We start from the raw sequence: 26,698 nt of genomic DNA, 5'->3' as shown, positions 1-26,698 counted from the left end.
GTCTGAAGTGAGGAAACCACCTGTTGTTTCCATGCCCTTTCTCCTTCCTGTGCATCTCCTAAACAGAAGCTCTCTTGGGTTGTTTACATAGCCACACTCTCTGATTTGTCATTCTAAAGTCCTTTAGATTAATTAAGCTAGCTCCTTAACCTGCTGTGAACCTGCCTGTGTTGTAAATGGTGCAGGCAGCTAGTTGAGAACCTAGAAAACAATAGCTAAGTCTGCCCGTAAAGGGAAACCTGTGAAAGGTACAGCTGACTTGTTGGCCAAAAGCGGTGCTCCGAGTACGGGGGGAAATGAGAATGTGGCTAACTGAACTTTCTCATGTTACTGTAACTATCAAGGCAGTTGCCTAAGGATCTGTGGGGCTTTTGGCCCAAGTAAGTGTGTCGTTGCCAGACTTCACCTTTCTGCACTTAAGCAGAACTGCTAAAGAGACATCAGCTTGAAATTGAGTCAGTTTGGAAGAAAGTCGGGGTAACAGTTGGTTTGGGTTGTACACCTGGCCCTCAACCCCCTGGCAAGTTTTGTGGATTCACTGTTACATTTCCCAACTCTTTAAAAAATAAATAAATCCTTCCCCTCCCCTGTTAGCAAGTGTGAAAAATCGGGACACTTTTTTTTTTCAGGGGTGGGGTGATATAGTTGCGTATATCAGGCCTGGTCTACACTAGTGGGGAGATCGACCTAAGATACGCAACTTCAGCTATGAGAATAGTGTAGCTGAAGTCGAAGTATCTTAGGTCGACTTACCCCGTGTCCTCACGGTGCGGGGTCGACTGCCGCCTTTCCCCCGTCGACTCCGCTTCTGCCTCTCACTGTGGTGGAGTACAGGAGTCGACGGCAGAGCGATCGGGGATTGATCGATCACTACCCGCCAATCCGGCGGTAATGTAGACGTACCCTCAGACAAAGCCCCTAATATCGGGATGTCTGGTCACCCTGTCCTCCGCTGCTGTGTGAAAGCAACAAGGGGAACTGACTGTACAGGGTCACTATGATACACAAGCTGCTGTCCAGTACAAAAAGTGAACACATTGGGAAAAGTAGAAATAATTTTCTCTGATCTTTTTTTCAATAGGTAAAAAAGTGTAGGTTGTAACAGTAGTAGATAAAAATGTTTTTGAGGCTGACTTTTTTTCCCAGTTGACTATGGGTAAAATTTTCAAAACCAGTTACATCGTGCAGGAGCTGATTGAACATCAGTGGGACTTAGGCTCCTCAGTAACTGAGTGCTTTGAAATATTTCCCTGTGTCTCTAAGGTGGTATTCCAAGGAGAGGCATTTACAGTTCCCTAGTGTAGAGTAGACCTCTATCCTGCACGCTGAACTGTGTGGGCTCTGTGTGTGGCCATGGAGCCCCACTGACTCCACTGGAGGAGGAGGAGATGGGTAGAGTGTATGCCAGGGGAAAACTTCCATTACTTGACACAATGAACCCAGTTCACTGATATTGTTTCCAAAGGTGTCTCATGCATAAAATCAGAACTTAACCTAGAGTAACTGAAAGAGAGTCATGTTTTCAGTCAGACCTTAAAGGCAGCATTTAGACAGGGAGTTTGACACTAGCTTAGAGGCTATTCAGCTTGAATCCTGTCCTTTAATGAGTCAGTTTTCAGTACCCTTTGTATCTGGGCGGGGATGGGGAGAGGAAACAAGATGGAAAATGCTTTAATCACTTACACAACAGTTCCTAGTCTACCAGTCCTGCAAGATGATCTGCTATTTTAGGTTCTGTTTTTGTTTGCAAGGCACTTCGAAGCATGGTAAAATCAATCATTAATGTTGTCCTTCGTGTCAGGTAATAGAACTCTTCTTCCATTGACATGCTCTCTGCCTAACCCCTCATCTTCCACTGGAGCCACAGGCATACTCAGTAATCACCTCTGTTTTTGGCTCTAGTGCTAAAATGTCATTTGATCACTTAGTTTTGCACAATCACGTGTGATTCACATGATGATGAATCATCCTCGTGGCCACCTTGAAACTCCACTGGCCAATGCTCTGTCTTGTTGCTTCATGGGGAAGTTGACCACATATCAGTCAATGGAGTGGCATGAAAAAATACAGCTATAGTTTGTGGGAAGCCAGACTGACTTATATCTTTGGCAGGATCCCTTAACTAGGCTTCCAAAGGAGGTGAAATCACTCTGGAGGAATTTTTCTTTAAAGCCGTTGATTAATTCAGTATCTATATTGACCTAAATAAAAGTGAAGCTATCAAGTGAAAAATAACATGTGCAAAAAATACCTGCGATGGTGACATTTTTGATTATTGAAATGGAGAAAAGAAATCTCTAATTTTCTTTGCGCTGTTTTATACAGTGGATTACTCCTTTGCATTGTGTTCCACTTAAATAGTAGACTAGAACTAGACTTTTGTTTCTGGTCACTCCTTTGCTCTCTGCTTGGCTATTAGCAGCATTTTGGGATCACACAACAGCAGGGAAATTAATGTTTAAGTCAAAATGAAATCCTGTTTCAACTTGTATTAAGTTTGATACAACAATTTTAAATCAATTCTAACTTGGGCCTAATTTACCTGATGCTGTCCCTTTAAAAAAAAATAGCATCACTCATTTAAAACTTGCCAAAATTAAAGGTGAAGACTCAAGAAGTATCCCTAGAGAGTGAGTGTCATGCTGTCTGGCGTGGTTCCTGACCATGAGTGCCAACCTCCGGGCAGACTGTCAACAGACTGGGAAGATGCCCCAAACTGGCTGTTTGTTCTATCATTAGATTTCACCAACTCAGTAACAAATGTGAACTCCTGAAGCACTGTAAGTCTTACAAAAAGGAGAAAAGGAGGACTTGTGGCACCTTAGAGACTAACAAATTTATTTGAGCATAAGCTAAGCTTATGCTCAAATAAATTTGTTAGTCTCTAAGGTGCCACAAGTCCTCCTTTTTGTGGATACAGACTAACACTGCTGCTACTCTGAAACCAGTCTTACAATGGAGTCACAAACCGTTCCCTGGGGCTTTCCAGTCTGTCTTGGCACCCCGGCAAGCTGGACTTAGTGCTTCTAGTTGGTTGCCTTATGCCAAAGATCACAAAATATTCAGGTTGCTCCCAGGCCCAAGAGACCAGTTACTTACATCAGGTCAATTTGTACCTTAGATCTCACACCAAAGACTATGCTTGTAGTCAATCCTATAGTAAAGTAAGGGATTATTAATTAGGAAAAAGAAATGAGTTATTTACAGGTTAAAGCAGACACACACACATACTAGTGCTGTCAATTAATCACAGTCAATGCATGTGATTAGCACACAACAAATGAACGTGTTCTTTTGTTCATTTGTTTTTTTAGCAAGTGTTAATCACACACCTCTGGAGACTGGATTCAGCAGCAGCCAGTTGGGGAGGGAGGCACTGATCAGGAAGTGATTGGGGACAAGAGACTGAACAATTTGGGAGAGCTGGTTAAACACTTTCCAGGAGGGGGAGAGGAGCTCGGCTCCCACCACCTGCTTCATCCTCTTCCCCCCCTGGACAGGGCTAGTCTTAGGAGTGAACAAGGGAGCCATTGTCTAGGGTATCATGCTCAGGGAGGCGCCTCTGTATGCTTCCGGGTAGGGGTGCCCCTTCTCCCATCGCCCTCCTCCTCTGTGCTGCTGCCCCTGGCCAAGTCGCTCCGGACTGGGAGCCTGCCTTCTGTCTGTTGCACAGAGCGGGAATGGGGGGAGGGGGGGCTGATGTCAGGGTGTCCCCCTTCCCCCACCTATGTCCCCTGTTGCCACTGAGCTAGAGTCAGAGAACAGGGGGAGCCTATCTGCTGCTGGCTCAGGAGTGAGTGCTGGCGACAGCAGCTGCTGCTGGCTGAAAAAATTTTCAAGCTCCTGAGTGCTCTGCTTAAAGAGACGGTGCTCTCCCCCCCCCCCTTCCCCCCGGTACAAATATTTGAAATAAAAAATAATAATATAAAGTGAGCACTAGACACTCTGTATTCTGTGTTGTAACTGAAATCAATATATTTGAAAATGTTGAAAACACCCAAAAATATTTAAATAAATGGTATTCTGTTATTATTTAGCAGGGCAATTAAAACTGCCATTAATCATGACTATTTTTTAATCTCACGATTAATCACAATTTTTTTTAATCATTTGACAGCCCTAACATATACGCAAATAAGTTACAACCTATGGTTCCAAAATGCGACGGAGTTATAGTATTCTGTCAGCATTGAATGTCTTATAGCCTTATAACCCGGATTGACCCTGGGTCTCTGCTTTTCATTCATAGCTCCAGCCCTCTGAGAATCCAAACAGCAAAAATAAATAAAAATTTAAAGAGAGAATTTTCTTGTATTCCCCTTCTTCTAGCATTTGAGCTGATGGACTGGCTTTCTTGCATGTAGCACCTTTATGGGTATGAGAGGGCCATGAACCAAGTCATTGTATCGTGATGTTCCACAATGGCCTTTTTAGTTTTTGATAGTCCTTCTTGATGGGCAGTGGACTGTTTCTGCTGACCGGGTTCACCGGTTCAGAGCAGGCATTTTTACAGCATAGGATACAGACATGACAAGTGAAATTAATGCATGCAGCAACTTACAAGCATTCCATAGCCACGTTCTTATAAGTCTTAACATCTGTCTTGAACACAACTGACATGCAAGTGAGCTGGTTTGATTTCCAGCTATGAATTTGTCAGTGCTCAGCTGACAACTACAGCGTTGGCAAGAGCTGGCACCTGGTTTGCCAGCATAATAGTGAACAAAGCAGTGGAGTTGACCAGGTGAGGGCTAGAGTTCAGAGTGTGAAGATTCCTAGCAACTTCTGTTCACTTCAATTATTTCCTGCTAACTGTTCCCAAAGAACCAGTTGTTATCTTGTCATTTTTCCATGTTTAGTTATGCATCTGTATAATGTATAGTCTTGAGTGTAGCAAAGTTGGGGCCACTTTTGCTGTCAGTGACAGCCGTATAAATCCTGTGTAACTGTTGAAATAGGGTGAGTTACTCTGGATTTGCATTTAAGCAGAGCTTGTTCATTTTTCTCAGACAAGTGGCGATCTCTGGCCTACAGATAGGACAAGTGACCATGAAAATTTTCAAAACAAATAAGACTGTTCTCCTGACTTGTCTTGTGCAAAAACCACAGGACCGTGCTCTTATGATTGATGGGAATAGACCGATTAATTAGGAGAAAAAGGGAAATTGTCTGAGATCTAGTCATGCACTGCTCCTAATCTGGTAGAACTAACAATTAAATATGCCTTTTATGAGCTTTTTACAACTGAATTTATCTTAGAAGCTTTCACTAAAACATACTGTCTTAGATATCTGTTACTGAACCCATTGCCAGTAAAGCTCAGCTTATACAGGGGGTGACATGAGAAGGGGTGGGGCCCCCAGTGAACGATATACTGAGGCCCCAAAATTCTCTTGTTGGGGCTGTTTTTTTCCCAATAAAATAAAGTTGCAACCAGGGTTCCATTTCTAAGTAATATGCTTAACTCCTTCCTGCCTGCCTAATGCCAGCTTTGTCTAAGAACAAAAACCCAAACAAACCCCAAATACCTGCATGCTTTATGGAAATCAAACCATCGGTTTTTCTGAAGGGCTGGAGAGTGAATTGTATGTGTTTCTATCTCCTTTAAAAAGTGCCCGGTTCTTTTTCCTGTGACATGAGAACTGAGAAGTCTCCCACTGTGCATGACAATCAAGTTGGGCTGTTTCCTGCACAAATCCAGGTTTTCTATGAGACTTGGAGTGGCTAAGTCATTATGCAGGGTAGCCTGTTTCCTCTTGTTTTTTCCTACCCCCCCCCCCCCCCGATGTTCTGGTTTAACTTGGATTTAAACTTGAAGAGTGGTCAGTTTGGATGAGCTATTACCAGCAGGAGAGTGAGTTTGTGTGTGTATGGGGGTGGGGGGGATGTGAGAAAACCTGGATTTGTGCAGGAAATAGCCCAACTTGATTGTCATGCACATTGTGTAAAGAGTTGTCACTTTGGATGGGCTATCACCAGCAGGAGAGTGAATTTGTGTGTGGGGGGTGGAGGGTGAGAAAACCTGGATTTGTGCTGGAAATGGCCCACCTGATGATCACTTTAGATAAGCTATTACCAGCAGGACAGTGGGGTGGGAGGAGGTATTGGTTCATATTCTCTCTGTATATATAAAGTCTGCTGCAGTTTCCACGATATGCATCTGATGAAGTGAGCTGTAGCTCACGAAAGCTTATGCTCTAATAAATTGGTTAGTCTCTAAGGTGCCACAAGTCCTCCTTTTCTTTTTGCGAATACAGACTAACACGGCTGCTACTCTGAAACCTGAGAAGTCAGAGTTTATCACAAATTTCTCATGCTCGTCTCAACTTCTAATTTCTCAACCAGTGCCTGGGGAATATTGAGTATAGTCTGTCAACAACCAAAGAAAGTTGTTCAGGGCTTTATGTCAGCAAGTGGCTTTGTTGATGATTTGGTGGTTAGCCGTTTAGGGTATGTCTACACTGCAATAAAGGCTGGCCCATGTCAGCTGACTCGGGCTCGCGGGGCTTGGGTCAAGGGCTGTTTAACTGCAGTGTAGATATTTGGGCTTGAGCTGGGTCTTGGGCTGTAGGATCCTGCATGGTGGGAGGGTCCCAGAGCTCGAACTGCAGCACAAGCCCAAACAGCTACAAAGCAATTAAAGAGCCCCTTAGCCCGAGTCCAAGTCAGCTGGCACAGGCCAGCCATGGGTGTCTAATTGCAGTGAAGACAAACCTTTTCAATGTCTTGACAAGTCAAGCTTTCAGTTAAGAGAGTAAGTTTTTTTTTTTTTTAACCCTTCTCTCGGACTTTTGAGAATTATTGTACCCATTCCATATAATCTGAGGGTTATAGTGGATCATAAATTGAATCTGAGTCAACAATGTGATGCAGCTGTGAAAAAGGGTAATTTCATTCTGGGGTGTATTAACAGGAGTGTTGTATGTCAGACACTGGAGATAATTGTCCTGTCCTACTTGGCACTGGTGAAGCCTCAGCTGGAGTATTGTGTCCAATTCTGGGCACCATGCTGAAAGAAGATGTGAACAAATTGGAGAGAGCCCAGAGGAGAGCAACAAAAGTGATAAAAGGTTTCGAAAACCTGACCTATGAGGAAACATTGAAACAACTAGGTATGTTCAGTCTTGAGAAAAGTGTGTGTGTGTGTGTTGGGGGGGTGTACTTGATGACAGTATTCAAATATATTAGGGGCTGTTATAAAGAGGATAGGGATTGATTGTTCTCTGTGTCTGCTGAAGGTAGGACAAGAAGTAATGGGCTTAGGAGACTTAGGTTATCTATTAGGAAAAACTTTCTATCACTAAGGGTGGGTATGCTCTGGAATGGGCTTCCAAGGGGGGTGGTGGAAGCCTCATCTTGGAAGGTTTTTAAGAACAGGTTGGACAAACGCCTGCGAGGGATGGTGTAGGTACTTGGTCCTGCCTTAGCATAGCAGGCTGGACTAGATGACCTCCTGAGGTCCCTTCCAGACCTACATTTCTCTGATTCTCTAACAATTCGTGGGACTAGCCTTAGGAAGGAATCCCCCATCTAGTATGGGGTAAGAGCAGGCCAGATGCAGCCTGGTAATTGTGCTATCCAGTCTGCAACAACCTTCATCTTCAAGAGGACCATGCTGGACTGGTCGTCTTTATGGAATGCACATCTGTGTTCAAAATGAGGGCAGTTGTCTCCATTGATTACTGTGGCTCCATTGAATGTTAAGTACAGCAGAGCCCCTGGGCTCCTGACAAGTTGCTTAAGTGGTTTGTATTCGCGGGAAGAGTAGGCGTGCACATAGGACTCTCTAAATTAGATGTGCAACGGTAAGGTGTTGGAAAGCCTCACTTAGAGTGGGAGGGAGAGGCAGGCTCTGGGCTATCCCCTTTACAGTCTTTTTCAGAATGCATTTATTTATTTAGAAGCCTGATTTGTTTCACAGGCACTTTCAACTTTGCCTGATTTGAGAGCCTTAAGCAGGTGTTTGATCTCTTCATTCCTGCACAGAAGGGTTTTAGACTAGCTTACCAAGCTGTTACAGGGCTTCATGAAAGGCATTAGAGAGGAGATCCTCCAGGATACTGTTAACTCATCCTTTGGATTTAGTTAGTGTTGTGAGGACTTCGACAGAATTTTCCCATCAAGACACTAATGCTGTCATTTAAAACATCCCTTTGGGAAAGTGGTCGTCTTAGCTCTGACATCAGCAGGGTGGGGGAACTGCAAGCTCTGGTCTTCTGTGAACCTTTTCTGAACTTCAGCAAGGACTCAGTGTTTCATAAGTCAGATCTTGCTTTTGTTAATGTATTATTCATGTTACAATAGTCCATAGAAGCCCATGTTGGGGCCTGATGGTGCCAGATGTTCTATGGACCCAGAGTAAAAGGTGATCCTTTCCCCCCAAAGAGTTTACTATCTAATTAAGAGAAGCTGCAGCCAATGTGTGTAACAAGCAATTAAGGGGAGGAGGGAAACAACCTTCCCCGTCTAAATGCATGTTCTTATGGTAAAGTGCAAGGCTAGATGATGATGTCAAAGTTCAAAGTAACTTTTGGTCAAACTTTGAACTAAGACTTAGTTTCTGAGGCCAAGGTTGCCAAAAAAGACTGACTGTTGTTGGTCCCTCGATTTTTTCAGTGCCCAACTTGAGACACTGTAATGACTCTGGATTCTGAGAGGGTAGGTGCCCAGCCCCTTATGAAAATCTGGCCCCCTTAAAGGTATCTCAAGTTGGACACTCAAAATTGTTGGTTACTTTTGAGAAACTTGGTCAGTATTTTTGGCTGTACTGCGATGTGCAATTTCTCTTTGTTTTGTTTTTTTTGTAGCTGGCAGATGTTGACCCTTTCTTTAAAAAGGGTGCAAGTGTTGAGGAAAGCAGAACAACTGGTTAATTTCAACAGAGCATAGTCTTTAGACGGACGCTTGGACAGGGAATGAACTTGTCCTGTGCAGAGGAGGCTTATGCTGTACTGAAGAAAGTCCTTTTCTTCCCAGCTGGGAGAGTCTCAGCTCATCAAGTTAGGGGCTTTACCCCATTATGATTCACAGTTAAAGCATCTAGATTAACTAGACCTATTTGCTGTTTCTTCTCTTCAGCCAGCAATGAAGGTGATGGTGGTTAGTTTCTAAATTGACCTTCCTGGGCTGAGGAAGCTAGTGGAAAACAGGGCTAAGTCGCCATAAGGAATCTGTTTCCCTTTCTGAGCATAGATCCTTCATCATGACTTGGTCAAGCTGTCTGAACTGATGCCCCCTTTTTTAAATTCTTGAATTATAAGACTTCCCTCTCGCATTCAGACTCATTTAGTTTGTGTTAATTTGTGTATAATTCCATGTCCAGAGAAATAACTAGTCAGATTTCAGTCCTGGGCTTTGGCAATTGTTTGAAAGGGAGGTGTACTAGGGAAACAAAGTGGGGAAGTTATGGTGAGTTTGCTCCTCTCTAATCAAGTCAGTCAGTTAGGACAGAACCCTGCAAGAAGCTTAATGTTCTGGTCCCAGTCCAGCAAAATGCTTATTCATGAGTAAGTCCCATAGAGGTCACTAGGACTACTGTAATTTTAAAGTTAGACACATACTTAAGTGATTTGCTGGACCGAGGCAATAATGTTCAGTACATTGAGGATCAAGCCCAAAGAAAGGAAGGAGAGTCTTGGAGCTGGAACCATGGATTGGAAGTTGGGACAACAGAGTTCTAATCCTGGCTCTGCTCCAGTCACTTTCCCCCTCTGGTACCCTCTCTCTCCACTGATAAAATGGGAAAGATATTTCTTTTCTAACTGACAGGGGTCTTGAGGCTCAATTAATTCATCTCTGAACAGCCCTTTGATATCATCCAATGAAAGTTGCTGCTGAAGTGTGAAGTTTGAGGTGTTTCAATTATTTGAAAAAATATCAGATATTGAATATTTATTTTGCTCTGAGCAAGTCAGGAGTTGGAGGGTGGAATGATAGGGCTGTAAGGGTATTGATATAGCAGGGAAGCACCCAGATGTCTGGTCTCTAACTCAAATTACCGTGGTTGAAAACACACTAATAAGTTAGAGAAGCCTAAATATTGATGCTTTAAAAGCTGTTTTTTCTTGTAGACCTTAAAGAAAAGGTTCTTGTCAACAAAACTCCTCTAAAAAAAGTCCTGATTTTACTCTTTGCATTTCACCCATCTTGGCTGATGAAAATTGCACTTATGGTACCATATTAGAAGTAATTTTGATCTTTTTTCACTTTCGAATTGTCATGTAGCAGCATAATTTCCCTCTTCGCTGACATTGTCAAAAGTCAAAGAAGGTGAAAGACAAACAAACGGGTTCTCCAGAGTTTCCTTTTTATTCTCTTTAGGCACAGTCTAAAGTTTGGACCTGACATTAGCTTCTAGTGTCCCTTTTTTGGTTTGTGATTTCCCTTCTGGTGGCTTGTTAGAACTGGTGCTTACTGCAGTGAGAAACTAAAAAAAATAAAACCCTCCCCCTTCTCAGCTCCCCAGACAGTTGTGCCTTAAACAAATTTCTGCACTCTTGCTATTCTCTATTCTAGTGGGCAAGTAGGCTTATGTTGTCCTGCATATATAAAACTTATCTCTTAAGGGGAAAAAACCCCACATTTAATCTGGGTTGACCCCTTAAAAGAAAAACTATCTTATAGCAAAGCAAATTTCCATATTAAAAATTGTCTTCCTAACCCTGCTCTACACAGCTGATACTTTAGGTGTGCTCTCTGTGTTAACACTGGTGAACTGATATTGACAAGACAGGGAGCTTATATCCAGTGAAGGAGAAAAATCTTCTGATTCTTAAGCCTAACTGATGGTGCCTAAGTCCAAAACCTCTAGAGAAACAGTCTCTGCATGTCTCAATGTGCTGAGAGTTGTAATTCTATAGGTGTCCAAAGGAAAACACATACTGTCTCTATGCCAACCGTGTTTTGCATTGTAAAAACCCCAGTAACCTGAAATGTTTGTTTAACCAGTGTATGGGGAGCAGCTGTTTGTGTCCCCACACCCTACATTGATTTATTATGGCCACAGCGGAAAACTGTGTATAAAATGTGTACGTTGGTCTCTCAAGCCGTAGTGTGCATTTGCTAAAGATTAAAAACCATATTGAACAATGAAGCAATTGTATGTTGCGTCACGTTTTAACAATGAGGCAGGAACCTTAGAAAGACTCATCTGGTTTAAACGTTCAGTTAATGAATGCTTATCTCCTTATGTCTTCTGGCAGTCTGTGTGAGTAAAACATTTCATGGGTCTTTGGAGAGGAAGGGTTCTCTGGGGTTTCCTTTTCTGCCATGGCCCTGTTGTGTAGGGACAAAACTCTTCTCCATGTCTCTCCTGGCTTTTTGTCTGTCTTTTCCCCTCTGTTTCTTGAAGCACTGCCTGCTCCTTGTGACTTTTTCCTTGTACACAACCAGCATTTGTTGATTCATAAGTTTGGGTTTTTTTTAAAGCCCGCAGAGACCATTATGACCCCAATTTTTATAGTGTGTGTTAGGGAGGAGGGTGGACTAGGTAAGCTTAGCCGGCTGCTTGACACAGGCCATAGAATTTCATTCAGTAATTCCTGCATTCAACAGTCAGTATTGGTTATAGGCAAGGCAGAGGGAGAGAAAGAAGGCTTGCCAAATAGCCATGTGCTCATCAGTGAACTCATATCAGTAGGTCCTTAGAAGTAGCTGACCAGCACTAGGTGATCAGGAGCTGTTCATTAAAGGTAGGAGAGAAATCCCTAGGTTGCTGAAGACTTCTTTAGTCCCTAGGGCATCAAAATGCGCTCTGCTAATGTTGTAATGGTAAAGCTGTGCAGTCATCACAGGAATTGTGTGCTAGCTGCTCCCCCTGGTGCTAGCATGGAACTCCCCTGGTATCAACACTGCAGCTGATAACAGGAATAATAAACTATGTAAAAGCAAGAATTGGGCCACAACCCAGCACCTTTTTTTGTTGTTGTTGTTGTTGGTGTGTTAATCTTCACTGCCCTGCAGCAAGCCATGTGATAGGGTAACAGTGGGTCCAGTTAGCAGCTGCAACATGTAGATCTGTTATCCTGAAACTCCTGTGCCTCCAAACTAACACTAAATGTCTCTCATTTCTTGGCAGCAAGCTAACTTTCCTTTCCTTTAAATATATTACTTTTAATTTCATGTGACCACCTTTAGTCTTGTATGTGCTGTCTTGATTGGCATGATTCACTTTTTAAATAAGCCTTATGATATGGTGTGAAAAGAGTGCCAATGAAGCAGGTTACCATCATCAGTGCATTGTCACACACCACATCCACGTGCCTCTTATTCTATTAATGAATTGCTGTGGAGGAGCTGGAGATCGTTTTCTCCAGTGGTTGGTCAATTTGAAAAATATTTTGCTGCTGTGGGTTGTTTTGAGCTCACCTTATTGGCACTCTTGGCTGTAGGTAACATGCATCCTACTGCAGGGTGTTGACCAAAAATGGACTCTCGTGTTAACCTTTAATGCCTTTAAAAAAAAAAGCAATATATAAATGAATAGGTTGATCAGACAAGTATTGAGTTGCAAAAGGAATTGAACTAGGAATAAATCTGTCCGCTATTTATCTAGAGTGGCCCAAGCTATATTCTCCGGAGATGAATTAGGCACCAAGGGTGAAATCCTGTCCCCACTAATTCAGTGCGAATTTTGTCAGTGATTTCAGTGGAGCCAGGATTTCACTGCACTCTTTACCATGGGCCTTTTTACACTGTTCCACTGGAGGACTATAAGGGTTAGAGGAGAGGAGATGTTCCTGACATCTTCACTTTTTAGTTAGTGGAAATGAGACTTGAAGGAGCAGAGACTTGGCTGCTTCTGGCTTTCCAGATCCTACTGAAGTGCAGAAAAATGATAAATACCCCAATTGAAAAATTGGTGAGTGTCCTAATGCACAGAGGAGGCCTTTCTCACCTTCCAACTACTCACCTTCCTTATTTCCTAACCTATATGGTTAGCGTCTTGATTGAAAAAGGAAGGATTGAAAAATCTCTTTTGACATATGCTGTGTTAGTTCAATCTCTTCTCTTCTACTTAAATCAAAAGGAATTCAGTAATTTGTAACTGTTGACTCAAACAGTTGCATATTTGCTTGGGTTTGTTAAGACTGAAGTAAACTGTAGATTTTAGAAACTTCTTAGTAATTGTTAATTAACAAAAATAATACTAACCTATTGTAATCTAACATATTGTAGGTATAGTAGAGAGAACTGTACCCATAAAGACAGAGAGCAATGGATTTTCTGTCTGATTTAGACATTTTAAAGTACTTATAACTATCCTGCAAAGAGATGAGCCTTGCATTTGGTTGAGCCAAGGGTTAGGCTTGGATTCCTCCTGATCTTGTGAGCTAAGAAGTCCTATCACTGGGGACCCTTTGCTAAGTGTGCACACTGCCCCCAGCAGCTGACAGTAATGACCAGCTGTATCCACTGATGACCTCTCTTAGGGTGGTTTGTGGATGGGGAGGTAGTCTCCAAAATAGCAAAGGCCCATGCAATTACTCAGAATCGCTATCAGTTACTAATATTGCTACAAATGACTGGTAGGATGGCTAATTGACTGTTTCTATTAATTTTCTTTAGATAGGTGTAAATTATTCTTCCTTCCCTCTCCAGCCCACATTAGACTGCGTTTCTCTTACTTCAGGATTCAGTGTCCCTGCTATGCAACTGATGACAGAAGAAGAAAGTCTTAGAGCTCAATAGCACTGATATATGTTTAAAAAGCTCATTAAGGGAGGAAAGGGAGGAAAATAAACCTTTTCATGTTTATGGATTTTGATGACTATTTTAGTAATACAGCTTGTTTAGGGATAGTGCTAAAATCAGTAGCCCTGTAATATATCTTGGAACCCCCCCCCCCCACACACACACACAAACCCACTCTACTGTTGGTAATAGCTTATCTAAAGTGATCATTCTCCTTACAATGTGTATGATGATCAAGTTGGACCACTTCCAGCACAAATCCAGGGTTTAACAAGAACGTCTGAGAAGGGGGGGGTAGGTTATCTTGCATAATGACTTAGCCATTCCCAGTCTCTATTCAAGCCTAAGTTAATTGTATCCAATTTGAAAATGAATTCCAATTCAGCAGTTTCTCGCTGGAGTCTGGATTTGAAGTTTTTCTGTAGTAATATCGCAACTTTCATGTCTGTAATCGCGTGACCAGAGAGATTGAAGTGTTCTCCAACTGGTTTATGAATGTTATAATTCTTAACATCTGATTTGTGTCCATTTATTCTTTTACGTAGAGACTGTCCAGTTTGACCAATGTACATGGCAGAGGGGCATTGCTGGCACATGATGGCATATATCACATTGGTAGATGTGCAGGTGAACGAGCCTCTGATAGTGTGGCTGATGTGACTAGGCCCTGTGATGGCGTCCCCTGAATAGATATCTGGGCACAGTTGGCAACGGGCTTTGTTGCAAGGATAGGTTCCTGGGTTAGTGGTTCTGTTGTGTGGTAAGTGGTTGCTGGTGAGTATTTGCTTCAGGTTGGGGGGCTATCTGTAAGCAAGGACTGGCCTGTCTCCCAAGATTTGTGAGAGTGTTGGGTCATCCTTCAGGATAGGTTGTAGATCCTTGATAATGTGTTGGAGGGGTTTTAGTTGGGGGCTGAAGGTGACGGCTAGTGGCGTTCTGTTATTTTCTTTGTTAGGCGTGTTCTGTAGTAGGTGACTTCTGGGAACTCTTCTGGCTCTATCAATCTGTTTCTTCACTTCCGCAGGTGGGTATTGTAGTTGTAAGAATGCTTGATAGAGATCTTGTAGGTGTTTGTCTCTGTCTGAGGGGTTGGAGCAAATGCGGTTGTATCGTAGAGCTTGGCTGTAGACAATGGATCGTGTGGTGTGGTCAGGGTGAAAGCTGGAGGCATGTAGGTAGGAATAGCGGTCAGTAAGTTTCCGGTATAGGGTGGTGTTTATGTGGCCATCATTGATTAGCACTGTAGTGTCCAGGAAGTGGATCTCTTGTGTGGACTGGTCTAGACTGAGGTTGATGGTGGGATGGAAATTGTTGAAATCATGGTGGAATTCCTCAAGAGCTTCTTTTCCATGGGTCCAGATGATGATGATGTCATCAATATAGTGCAAGTAGAGTAGGGGCATTAGGGGACGAGAGCTGAGGAAGCGTTGTTCTAAGTCAGCCATAAAATGTTGGCATACTGTGGGGCCATTCGGGTACCCATAGCAGTGCCGCTGATCTGAAGGTATACATTGTCCCCAAATGTAAAATAGTTATGGGTAAGGACAAAGTCACAAAGTTCAGCCACCAGGTTAGCCGTGACATTATCGGGGATAGTGTTCTTGACGGCTTGTAGTCCATCTTTGTGTGGAATGTTGGTGTAGAGGGCTTCTACATCCATAGTGGCCAGGATGGTGTTATCAGTAAGATCACCGATGGATTGTAGTTTCCTCAGGAAGTCAGTGGTGTCTCGAAGGTAACTGGGAGTGCTGGTAGCGTAGGGCCTGAGGAGGGAGTCTACATAGCCAGATAATCCTGCTGTCAGGGTGCCAATGCCTGAGATGATGGGGTGCCCAGGATTTCCAGGTTTATGGATCTTGGATAGCAGATAGAATATCCCAGGTCGGGGTTCCAGGGGTGTGTCTGTGCGGATTTGATCTTGTGCTTTTTCAGGGAGTTTCTTGAGCAAATGCTGTAGTTTCTTTTGGTAACCCTCAGTGGGATCAGAGGATAATGGCTTGTAGAAAGTGGTGTTGGAGAGCTGCCGAGCAGCCTCTTGTTCATATTCCGACCTATTAATGATGACCACAGCACCTCCTTTGTCAGCCTTTTTGATTATGATGTCAGAGTTGTTTCTGAGGCTGTGGATGGCATTATGATCTGCACGGCTGAGGTTGTGGGGCAAGTGATGCTGCTTTTCCACAATTTCAGCCCATGCACGTCGGCGGAAGCACTCTATGTAGAAGTCCAGTCTGCTGTCTCGGCCTTCAGGAGGCGTCCACCCAGAATCCTCCTTTTTGTAGTGTTGGTAGGGAGGTCTCTGTGGATTCGTATGTTGTTCAGAGGTGTGTTGGAAATATTCCTTGAGTCGGAGATGTCGAAAATAGGATTCCAAGTCACCACAGAACTGTAACATGCTCGTGGGGGTGGAGGGGCAGAAGGAGAGGCCTCGAGATAGGACAGCTGCTTCTGCTGTCCTAAGAGTATAGTTGGATAGGTTAACAATATTGCTGGGTGGGTTGAGCTATTACCAACAGGAGAGTGGGTTTGTTGGGAAGGGGTATGGGGGGGGGAGAGAGAACCTGGATTTGTACTGGAAATTGCCCACCTTGATTATCATACACATTGTAAGGAGAGTGATCACTTTACACAAGCTATTACCAGCAGGAGAGTGGGGTGGGGGGAGACAAAACCTTTTGTAGTGATAATCACCCATTTTTTCATGGTTTGTGTGTATAAAAACGTCTTCTGTATTTTCCATGGTATGCATCCAATGAAGTGAGCTGTAGCTTATGAAAGCTTATGCTCAAATAAATTGGTTATTCTCTAAGGTGCCACAAGTACTCCTTTTTTTTTTTATTTTTACCATTATGAAATTAAGAAAATATTGGCTGCAGAAGGAAAAACTTGCTGAAAGGCAAATGTATTCCTGGTCTAAATTGGGAAATTTAGCACAGACTTGAGCTCCCTGGGCTGGGTGCAAGGAAAGCTTACTTGGGGCTCAATCCTGCAAGTGCGAAGTGCTTCCATGCATGACACTGAGCATCCTCTACCTCAGTGAACTTCAGTGGGAGTTGATGGCATTTACAATCTAATGGGATTGAGCCTTCAGTAAAGGAACCATTGAAGAGCCTGTGTATCCCTAAGGAGCGCAGTAGCCCATAAACATTTTGGAATGGGGCAATCTATCTGCATTGGCTCTCCTGTACAAGTGGTTCCTTAGTAACTGTTGGTTACAATCAGTTTTAGCAGCGATTACAGATACTGTAGTTGGAATAAATTGTAGGGCATGAAAAGAATTGATTCATATGCAGGGACATGTTAATAATAAAAATGCAGACTAGTCAGATAGTGAAATTCTGATGCAGACTAGCTGGGCAAAGAAACCTTTGTGCCAAGAGGACAGATGGCTAAGCAGAATGTCTTCAAGATGTTAATGACCAAATGAAAGTGAGTATATGTGGATCCTGTTGGCCAACTGAAGCTTTGTTTTATCTGGAATCAGTAGATACACCCACCCACTTCTTTGATTCAAGCATTCCTAATCTTCAGCTTTCTGCACAGGAGGAGCATCCCTCCTGACCAAGACCTTGATAGTAACTTCCATATGATCCAGGAGGCCATCATCTGCTGTCTTCCACACTTAGGGATTCAAGTGAAATCCAAACTTTATCATCAAAGACCTATGAGTATTCCAGTCTTGGAATCATGCTGGAAAGGCTTTGTTGAGAAGGAAAGTTTTGCAGTCATATTTGGAGGCTTGATTTAGTAATAGTTATAAAATAAAGCACTCTGAGAAGTCCTTATAAAAAAGCAAAATATTTTTTTACTTCATTTAAATGGGCAATGTTGGATTAAAAATCCTACTATATTAAAAAACCAAACTTCCTTACTTGTATTTATAATCTCTTAGACTATTAAAACTGATCATTTAAAAATAAAATCTGCTTATTATAAATGCTGTTTGTTTTTCTCCATGTCACTCAGCTCAGACAGTAATATACTAGTCAGGTTAGCCTTTTGTTTTCAGTCATTTTCTCTTGCTGGCTGGCATTCAGCAGCACAATGCTGCAACGTTTAGGTCTCAGATACTGCTGGGAAATGTTTAACTCCACCTGGGATATATACAAAAAGAAAGGTTTCAGAGTAACAGCCGTGTTAGTCTGTATTCGCAAAAAGAAAAGGAGTACTTGTGGCACCTTAGAGACTAACCAATAACCATCGGATGCATCCGATGAAGTGAGCTGTAGCTCACGAAAGCTTATGCTCAAATAAATTGGTTAGTCTCTAAGGTGCCACAAGTACTCCTTTTCTTTATACAAAAAGAATAAATTAATGGAACTATTTCTTCTGAGCTTTAGGATATGTAAAACCTTCCAAAGCATCAGTTATGGTCCTACATTAACTTAGTGGTGTCTCCTTCTTTTAAATTCATAGATCTAGCTAGCTTAAAAATATCAGAGGTGGGTGAATCCAATAAAGCTACATTTTAAGGCTTTTAATCATGCTTGCATGTGGTACAGTTTGCTTCATAGCTTAAGAATTGTTCAGAAATTTTTAAGCACAGAAACAACAAGCCAGAACAAGCTTCTGACTCTTTTTTCTACTGAGAGTTAATGATGTGGCAATGACATGACTAGATAACATTTATTTCTTTACATGCAGCAACACCTGATTCCTTCTGAGAAGAGTGATTAATATAGAGCCCTATGCTGAAAGGGAAATAAAGCAGAAGCCGTAGTTTGTAATCTGTGCTGCACCCAAATAGGTTTCTATAGCTCCAGGCGTGCTACGGCTGCTTGTGGTATCGCAGCTTTGCTGCAAAGGATTTACTTGGTTTTTTTCATTGTAAACCACTTCTTCCAGAGGTTTAAATGTGGGATAAACATTTCTTCTGGGCTGAAAATTGGAATATAAACACCCGGCCTAGATATGGGAGCTTTGTGCTTTCGACCGAAATACATTTTTTTCTAAATGGCCTCTTGGGATCTAGTTTAGTTTTAACCTTTTGGGCATTTTCATAATATCCATGAAATGAAAATGTGCAGATTAGTTACCCTGAGCCCCAATTGTGTTTCCCACTTTGAAGGAAGAGGGGAAAGCTTTAAAATGAATGTAAGTTTTTGTTCTCAGAAATGACTTGCTATCTGTGTGTGTGTGTGTGTGTGTGTACACAGCTGATGGGTGTTAAATTATAGCTGCTTCATGCAGGTGAGCTGGGTAGGGAGGCCTTATGTTGGACCTATGAAGGAGGCAGTCAGACTGCAGATGCTTGCAGTTCCTGAGTGCAAGGAGTGGAGACTGGCTGCACTGCTCTCTCCAAAGGAGAGGGGTGTGTGAGATGGATCCTGGCTGCTTTGTCCACCGGAAAGAACATAGTAGCACCCAGAAGGGCAACTCTGTGATGAAATCATCTCTTGCTATAGTTTCTGGCAAGCATTAGCATCTTTGGTGGCATCCAGCTGTACCCACAGGCGCTTACATCCGTGTACTTCACCCAACACGTCTCTCTCTCCACGAATCACAAATTTGGCCAAAAGAATTCATAGCGGTCTTTTCATTCTTTGCTCTCAAGGCAGCTGGCTGTTGGGTCAGGACTGACTGCTGCTACAAGTGGTTGTAGTTTTGTATTTGGAGTTGCGGGGGGCGGGGAATCTTGTACATGTTGATTGTATCAGTGGTGGTCTCAGGACAGTTTAGTCCACTGGTTAATATTGTCAAAGGAATTTGCCCAATGGAAACTGTGTCTGAGGTGCAGGGGTGTGTGTGTGTGTGTGTATCTAGATTTTAAGCACCAAGTACGGGGGGGATCAGTACACTGGAGATGTAGCTGACTCCAGAACTGATCATGTGGTTGCCTGTCTGAATGGGCTTTTCCCTCAGGAATAAGTGATCCTGGCTGTTGAGTGTTGTTCTATTTAAAGAACTTTTAACAAATCAATTTCAGTAAGGACTGCATCCAAGTTAGTTACTTCTCAGAAGATTTAACTTTTCTGGTTCCTTCTCCTCTTGGTTCTCAAGGGTGAAACAGAACATTTCAGAAGAGCTGCATTCCTTTTGGTTGTTTGAAGAGAGGCTGAGGAAGGCCCAGCAATGCAAACCAAAGTCACAACCATTTCCACCCTCCCCTCTGTCCTTCCTTTGAGCTTGTGTTTAACTTTTTATCCAACACAACACACCTCTCTTACTTACCATTTTTGCACTAAATTGAGTAGTGAGAAGCTAGTGTAATTTGTTCTTTGGACATATTGTTGCATTTATGGTACAGTCAGTGCTAGTAAATTCCAATCAATTTGTAAAGCCCATTTTTATTGGGATTATAAAAAAGCTTTCAGACTGAATGCTCCTCCAGTGGGTTTGGCAACTAGCATAGAGCCTCTGACTCCTTAAAAACAGAACAGGATTTATTCTGTTTACTAGGAGCTGAAATCCTGTGCTGTTGCACAGGTGGAATCCGTAAAGTCATGTAAAGTCCGTAAAGCCCCAAAAAGCGGAGAACTTAAAAATTGCGTGGTAACTGAAACAGACCACAAATCCCCATGATGGTTGAACCTGGTTATACTCTAAACAAAAAGAGCTCTCAGCCATGCGTGTAGCTGTTTCCATCGCTTCACACTGACTGTGCAGACAGACTAGGCTTCAGAGTGATGGTTTCTGGAATCTTATATAGATATACGAATAGAAAAATGTATTCTTCCACCACCTGGGTTTGTTTCTGTCCATAACGAGGCTTTGGAACATCGCTTCTGTGGGAGCATTGGGGGATGAGGCTTTGAATGTTTCAGCAGCAGCCCCAGTCTTTCTGCCTTATTATTAAGCAATGACGGCAAAACTGTAGCCCATTTGCTTGCTGGAAGCTTAAGCGCTGGGTATTCTGAGATGCTTGGAATGCTTCTGACTGGGTTGCAGCCATTGTTTTCTAAACCTGTCCCTGGCCATTAAATTCCTTTTTCTTGCTACCTGTTATTGTAAAATTTGGTCACTAACTTTTTCTTTGCTAAATCATATTTTCTCCATAGCCACACTAGAAATAGCTGTTTGGTTAACGTCATTTGCTGTGTGTTAATCTGCAGCAAATTGCCATGCCATGGGCAATGTGTATGTGTCCTGTATCGCTCGCTGAATAATATTGTGTTTAAAATAGCTGGAACTTGCTGGCTACAAAAGAAGTTGGAGATTGTCCGATTCTCTATTTGATTTTACCTCATTTATTTCTATTTTAATGTCCTTGCTGAGCAGCAAGCTCTGGGTGGCCTAGGTGTACAAATAAGGGAAGCTTCCCATAGCTCTGTGTGATTCCCAGAGTTTGAGGTAGGAGAAGGAAGCCATTTGTATCGCTTGTCTCTCCTCCTCCTTGTCTTCCAGAAGAACGAGACTCTGGGTTGGGTAGACAACGGGAGCAGCCACTTATGCAGTCAGCAGCTGTTCCCCCCCACCCACACACAGAGCCATGGACTCTACTGCTGTTTTATTCAGCAGGGGAATGTTGGCCAGAGTTACTCATTCTTGTTTTCCTTTTCCTCCTTGTGCCAAAGGATCTTTCACTTCTACCTGGGGAGTTAGCAGAGGCAAGTAAAAGGAATCCTGGTCTAATGCCTCTTCTGAAGAACTGGCTCACTAAATTAAATTCTCTCTTTGAGTCTGAGGGGGAAAATTGCTCTGCATTTAAACGGCCTGCATATAGAGGGGAAAGTGTCATGGAGCGGGCACGGATTTCTACTCGTAGTTTAGTGTGGTGTCAGCTTGTTGGATGTAATAAAGGAAGCCTGTCTGGCTGTGTACATATAGGCTGCCTTGCCAGAGCCACCAGAGATGACGGGCCAACTTTGGGGTGAGCCTAACTTGCAACTTCTAGCTATGTTGGTGTACCTCTAATGGACTTCCTCAACCTCTGGCACTCTGACTGACCTGGCCAGCCCCATTTTTTTTAGTCATGATGCAACTATTAACCTTAAGGATGGAGCTATATATGCAGGGCACAGAGCTTCCTAATGAGTCCAAGACTTTGCAGTTCACTCCAGCAGGAATTAGGAATGGCCTCAGATCTGGCCACTTTTTGGATCACACCATTGACAGCAACTCTTGTAACCTGTTAACATTTCTAGGACAGCTTAAAAATCCCTTAGGTAATTCTCAGCCTATTCTTGCCCACAAGGGGTTGAAAAGAGGAAAATTGACTGATGTAAATCTGCATGTAGATGCTTGACTGTGGAAGGTGGTCAGGTACCAGGGTGATGGGCATGGTAGAAGGACGCGAATAAGATAGAATAAAATGCAGCATCTTAAACTTGCACCTGCTGACTGATAAACTTACATCCCCTTACATGTCACCTCTGAATTTGACCCATTCTGTAGTTGACAGTAGTACCACAGTGTGAGAATTACATTAAAGGGTGAGGAGAAAGGGATAGCAGGGAAAAGGAACTAAAAATAGCAAGTTCCCTGCTTTAACATGAACCTCTTATGCTTCCTTTGCCTGGTAGCTTATAAATTACATCAGTATAACATCCCTTATGACCATTCACTGATATATAATTTGCATAATCTTCCACCTCACCTCCCAGGCCCCAATTCAGGATGATGCTTAAGCATGTGCTGAAGTTAGTCCCTATTCAAGACAGCACTTAAGCATGTGCTTTTCTGAATTGGGGCCTGGAATTGGCTTAAGTACTGTAACGTAGGGTTTTTCTTTAATGTTCTAATATCAAACAATGCATTTCTTTGAGTATTTGAATTCTGTTACTATTCATCATTTACTAACATAACCCTTTGTCCTTTTCTTTTTTTCCAGGAAAAGAGGGATAGAAGTCATACAGGTGAGTAAAGATTATTTTAACTTTTCTGTATAAAAAGCAAAATGCTTCTTCTCTCACTTTACAAAGAAAACTACTAAATCTCTGGCACGTCACCAACAATTGGTCTTCATTTTTTTTCCATTCCGTCAATCTTTTTCTTGTTTCATTCCCTTATTATTTCAAACATTCACTCTGGGAAAAGCAAGTCTGATGCTGCTAAGTGTGTATGGTAGACCCTATCCAATCTTGTGGCCAATGGTTAGGCTTTTCTTTTCTGTATCAACTAGTAAGAGTCAATAACACTGGTTATGATTAGGTGGTGTAATCTGTGTTTATTGCATTTAAGTACAATAAGGCTTAAGGGAAAGAAGAGCTGCCTGTTTGTAAGAAACTTGTAAAGAAGTTAGTCCATTATGCAGAGAATATTCTTGCAACCCAATGGACAGGAAGGAGACAAAACTATCGCTTAATTTGGTATTGGCCCATCTACTGATGGTCTTGAGGGGTGGCTGGATTTTCTTCCTGTTTGCTAAGTCTGGATGACTCTATTTCCACTGTGCTATCGGTAAAAGCAGTGCTTAAAGTGGTCTGAAAACAGGTGGGGTTCTGTCATCTGAGCTGAAATAAATTTGTATGTGCTGGATACAGACAATTCACAATTTCGTGTATATATTTATTTTATAATAATCACATTCAGTTTTTAGCTTGAGAAGCTATTTACCTATTTACTACTATTGGTTTTTAAATGAGGAGAGAGACTTCTATTGAGACAATAACTAGTTGAGATATTTTTAAATTTTAACATACTAACTCTAGTGATGGTCCAACATAACCTGACAAAACAACTTCCAAAGTCCTTCATAAAGGGAAGAGGAGACTGAAAATGTGCCACTTAGGAGCCCAGCTTGATTAAAAAACAGGTGTTTTTTTTGGCCATGTCTGTGATCCCACCCACTTCAGGCACTGGTTAAAGGGACATTGTAAGCTCAAAAAATCATTTCTCTCACGAACAGAAGTTGGTACAGTAAAAGGTATTACCTCCCCCACCTTGTCTCTTACATTTCTATCTGATGCTCTTGTTGTGCCATGTAACCCCTTAGAGCGCGGTAACCGAAAGAGATCAGGATACAGGCTTTGTTCCCATTTTATCTTGTGCATTCTACAGTACCTTCTATCATTGTCGCTCTTTTGTTGCTGGTCAGTTGCACTCTTGCCCTGCACTAAAGTGAGAACTTTGCTCGCATGCTCCTCAGGTGCTGGAAGAGGGAGTTCACCAGTAACAGCAGCACAGCTGACATTGTGTACACCGAGAAAGAAGGATGGGGTGTGAGCTGAGGTTGTTTGGTGTTGCCCTTCTTTCTGCTTGAAAGATCTTTCTAAACATCAGCAGGGGTGCATAAAAAATCCTTACGAGCATGAATAAAATCTCTTTAAAAAATCAGATCATGCTATTTAAAGATTCCTCTCTCAGAAAAAATACATTTTAAAAAAAGTCAGTTTGACAACACTAAATTTGGGAGTGTTCCTTTAAGGTGTATGAGCATATTCTTGTGAAGATCAGCTGCTTGACAGCATTACAAGAAAAGAGAGAATCTGCCTTAATGTCCAGCTGTATTTATCCTTACTCCTCTAGCATGCTACAGCCGCAAGATCATCCTCCTTCCCTTTGCCAGCTACTGTCAGGAGCTGAACAGCGCATTGTTCATTTGTTTGCTGTTTGTTTAGACTCTCCAGATCTCTGCCTTTTGAGATGCTGGTAGTATTTATCAGCTTTACATTCTAGAGAAGATGAGTATTAGCCTGCATCTTATGATAATGATGATCATTATTATAACATTAATAATAATTGCTGACAATGGGCCTGGATATATTTCATTGGGTTTCTAAATGCTGCACTGTTTGTTAAAGTGATGAGACAGCCATATGAGACTAACTCAGCGCAGCCCCTACTGGCTGAGAAGAGGGGAAGATCCTTTTTACTTCCCTGGGTTAAGGTCCTGTGCTTATATTATGATGATTGGGTGAGTCTCCATTATAGTAATGTAGCATGCAGGGCTCACAGGCAGAGTTCAATTATTGAATGGAGGACTCTGTAATTAAGTGTGGTTTAATGTCTGTTCACCAACTAGACACAAACCAAGTGGAAAAGACCTTTTTTAAGCAGAGAAAGTTTGGAAATGTTTGGCGAGAACTTGGTGAGGACTCAGTGAAAAGATACCTTATGGAATCAAACCTCACAGCATTGTACAGGCTGCCTGGGGATCTTGACTTTGAGAGATCTGCCCCTAACAGCTATGCCTAGAGGACAGGTGGGTAATCAGTAACCTTTACTTGATTAAAAGCTGTTGAAAGACAATTATCTTATTCCCTTCCCCCCCCCTCGCCTGCCCAGCAGCAAGGGAGGAACATGCTTCTGTGGTTGCATTGTTAAAGTTTCATGAGATCTGAGGCTTACCTTCCTGTAATAGCCCTCACTCGGGATTTGCTTGGGAAGCATAGCCTAGTGGTCAAGGCCGCAACCTGTGACTGGCAGGGAGGGGAACCCAGTCCCTCCCACTCCATCCTTTGAGCTACCAGTGGTCTGGCAACTGACATCAAGGCTGCCCTTCTTTCCCCCTCTCTCCAGTCAGCTTAGTCCAAGGTTTTCCTCTCTTGGGGAAGTCCAAATCAAATAAGTAAGAGGGGGTTACCAGGGTCCACAGGCGGAGAAGAGGGGGATACTTCTCTCTAAGGTGGTCTTCCTTTCCCTTAGGGAGGGTCCCTTTGGGCAGCTATGTCCAAGACTTTAGGCTTCCCTCTGCTCTGTGCTGCTGTAACTGTGGGCTGCAGGTCTGCTCACTTCCAGCTCCACTGCCAAAATGAGCTGTTTCCCTGTCTTCTAATTCCTTCACCAGATGGAGCATTTGCTGCAGGTGTGGTGGGGCAGGGCTGTCTGGGCCCAAAATCCCTTAACCCCTTGTTGCCCAGTGTGTGGTTTGTAGACCCCATCACAGTTCCTCTGCAGTGTTGAGTATTTTCTTCCATCTCTTAGTAAAGAATTTACCCCGTAGCTAAGGGTGTCCTGATAAATCTTACTGCTGACAGCACTTTAGATGCCACCTCCCTGCTACCAAACCAAACCAAGCTATTCTGCACATATCCCCCCCCTCCCAAATGCAAACTTTCTGTGCATAGAGATGTAACCAGAAACCTGTATATTCTTTTCATACCAGACCCCCAGAAAACCTCCATTGCCTACATGATGTGCTTTCTCAGCTCTGTTCGTAGATGAGGAATGATGGTTTTGGTATTTGATCTGCTGGACAACGTTCATTTGGCAGTAGTGTTGTTTTCCTTAAAACAGCAGGACTTCTTTGCTTTCCAGGAATAGCTCCTATTGTGAGCTGTCCCAAAGTAAGCCACCTCATGTTCTTGACAATAAACAAACAACTTGACGCACAAAAATACACAGACTCTTGCATCTGTGTTCCTATTTGCACAAGATCAGAAATGTTGCCACTGATTTCTGAATACATTTAGTGTGGCGTGTGTATACACAGCATAGCCAAAGAGTCAGTAAAAGGAATTTGCTGTTAACCGGTTGGATTCAACAGGATGGCTAGTACTGCAGTAGAGTACTAAACAGGCATGTGGTGATTTGTGTGAACAGACACCAAATCTTTGTCTCAATTCCTAAAATGTTGCCCAAGGTGAGGAAGATCCATGGATCTTCCTAATAAAAGAAAGGGAATTTTCCGGTGAGTGCCGATATGTTTTCCTATTTCTCTTCTCTGTGAGAAGATAAGGTGACCCTTTTCCTTTCACTCGTGCTAATGAAAGCCTCAACTTCATTTTCCTTACAGTTAATTTCTACCTATATATTGGTGGTGAGCTACTCTTGGATGATAGTTAGACTTTGCTACTGAATTTGATGTTAAGGCCAGCCTACGTTTCTGACTTTTGCCTGAGACTTCAGGCTGTAGGTGTAGAGTTCCAAGTTCTTGGAAAGTCAGCAAGCAAATGTATTTGTGAAAATGAACTGGTGTACGGCAAGGAATGCTAATGGTAGGTTAAGTAAGCATCCTCTTCCACCCACTGGTAAAACATTACTTTTGTACTAGGCATTTATAAAAACAAAAATACCCGAATCCAAGACTGACAAAATGAAATGTAATAGGTGCATTTGAAACATGGATAAATGAAAACCCACATGAGTTTTTATTTATGAACTCAATGCATTAGAGTTGAAACAG

The 26,698-nt window shown here is 42.6% G+C and overlaps 1 protein-coding gene across 1 annotated transcript in view; it reads left to right on the top strand.

Moving 5' to 3' along the window:
* ITPK1 (inositol-tetrakisphosphate 1-kinase) overlaps positions 1–26,698 on the top strand; it is a 234,570-nt gene that overhangs the window by 35,951 nt on the left and 171,921 nt on the right. Inside the window, exon 2 of the mRNA XM_084631487.1 lies at positions 22,463–22,487. Within this exon, the coding sequence (XP_084487613.1) occupies positions 22,463–22,487 (25 nt within the window). The remainder of the gene's footprint in view (positions 1–22,462; positions 22,488–26,698) is intronic.

The sequence above is a fragment of the Lepidochelys olivacea genome, assembly GCF_965140295.1.
Source record: "Lepidochelys olivacea isolate rLepOli2 genome assembly, chromosome: 6".
NCBI lineage: Eukaryota > Metazoa > Chordata > Testudines > Cheloniidae > Lepidochelys > Lepidochelys olivacea.
Note: the sequence above shows the minus strand (reverse complement) of the source record. Positions and strands in the feature narration are given on the sequence as shown.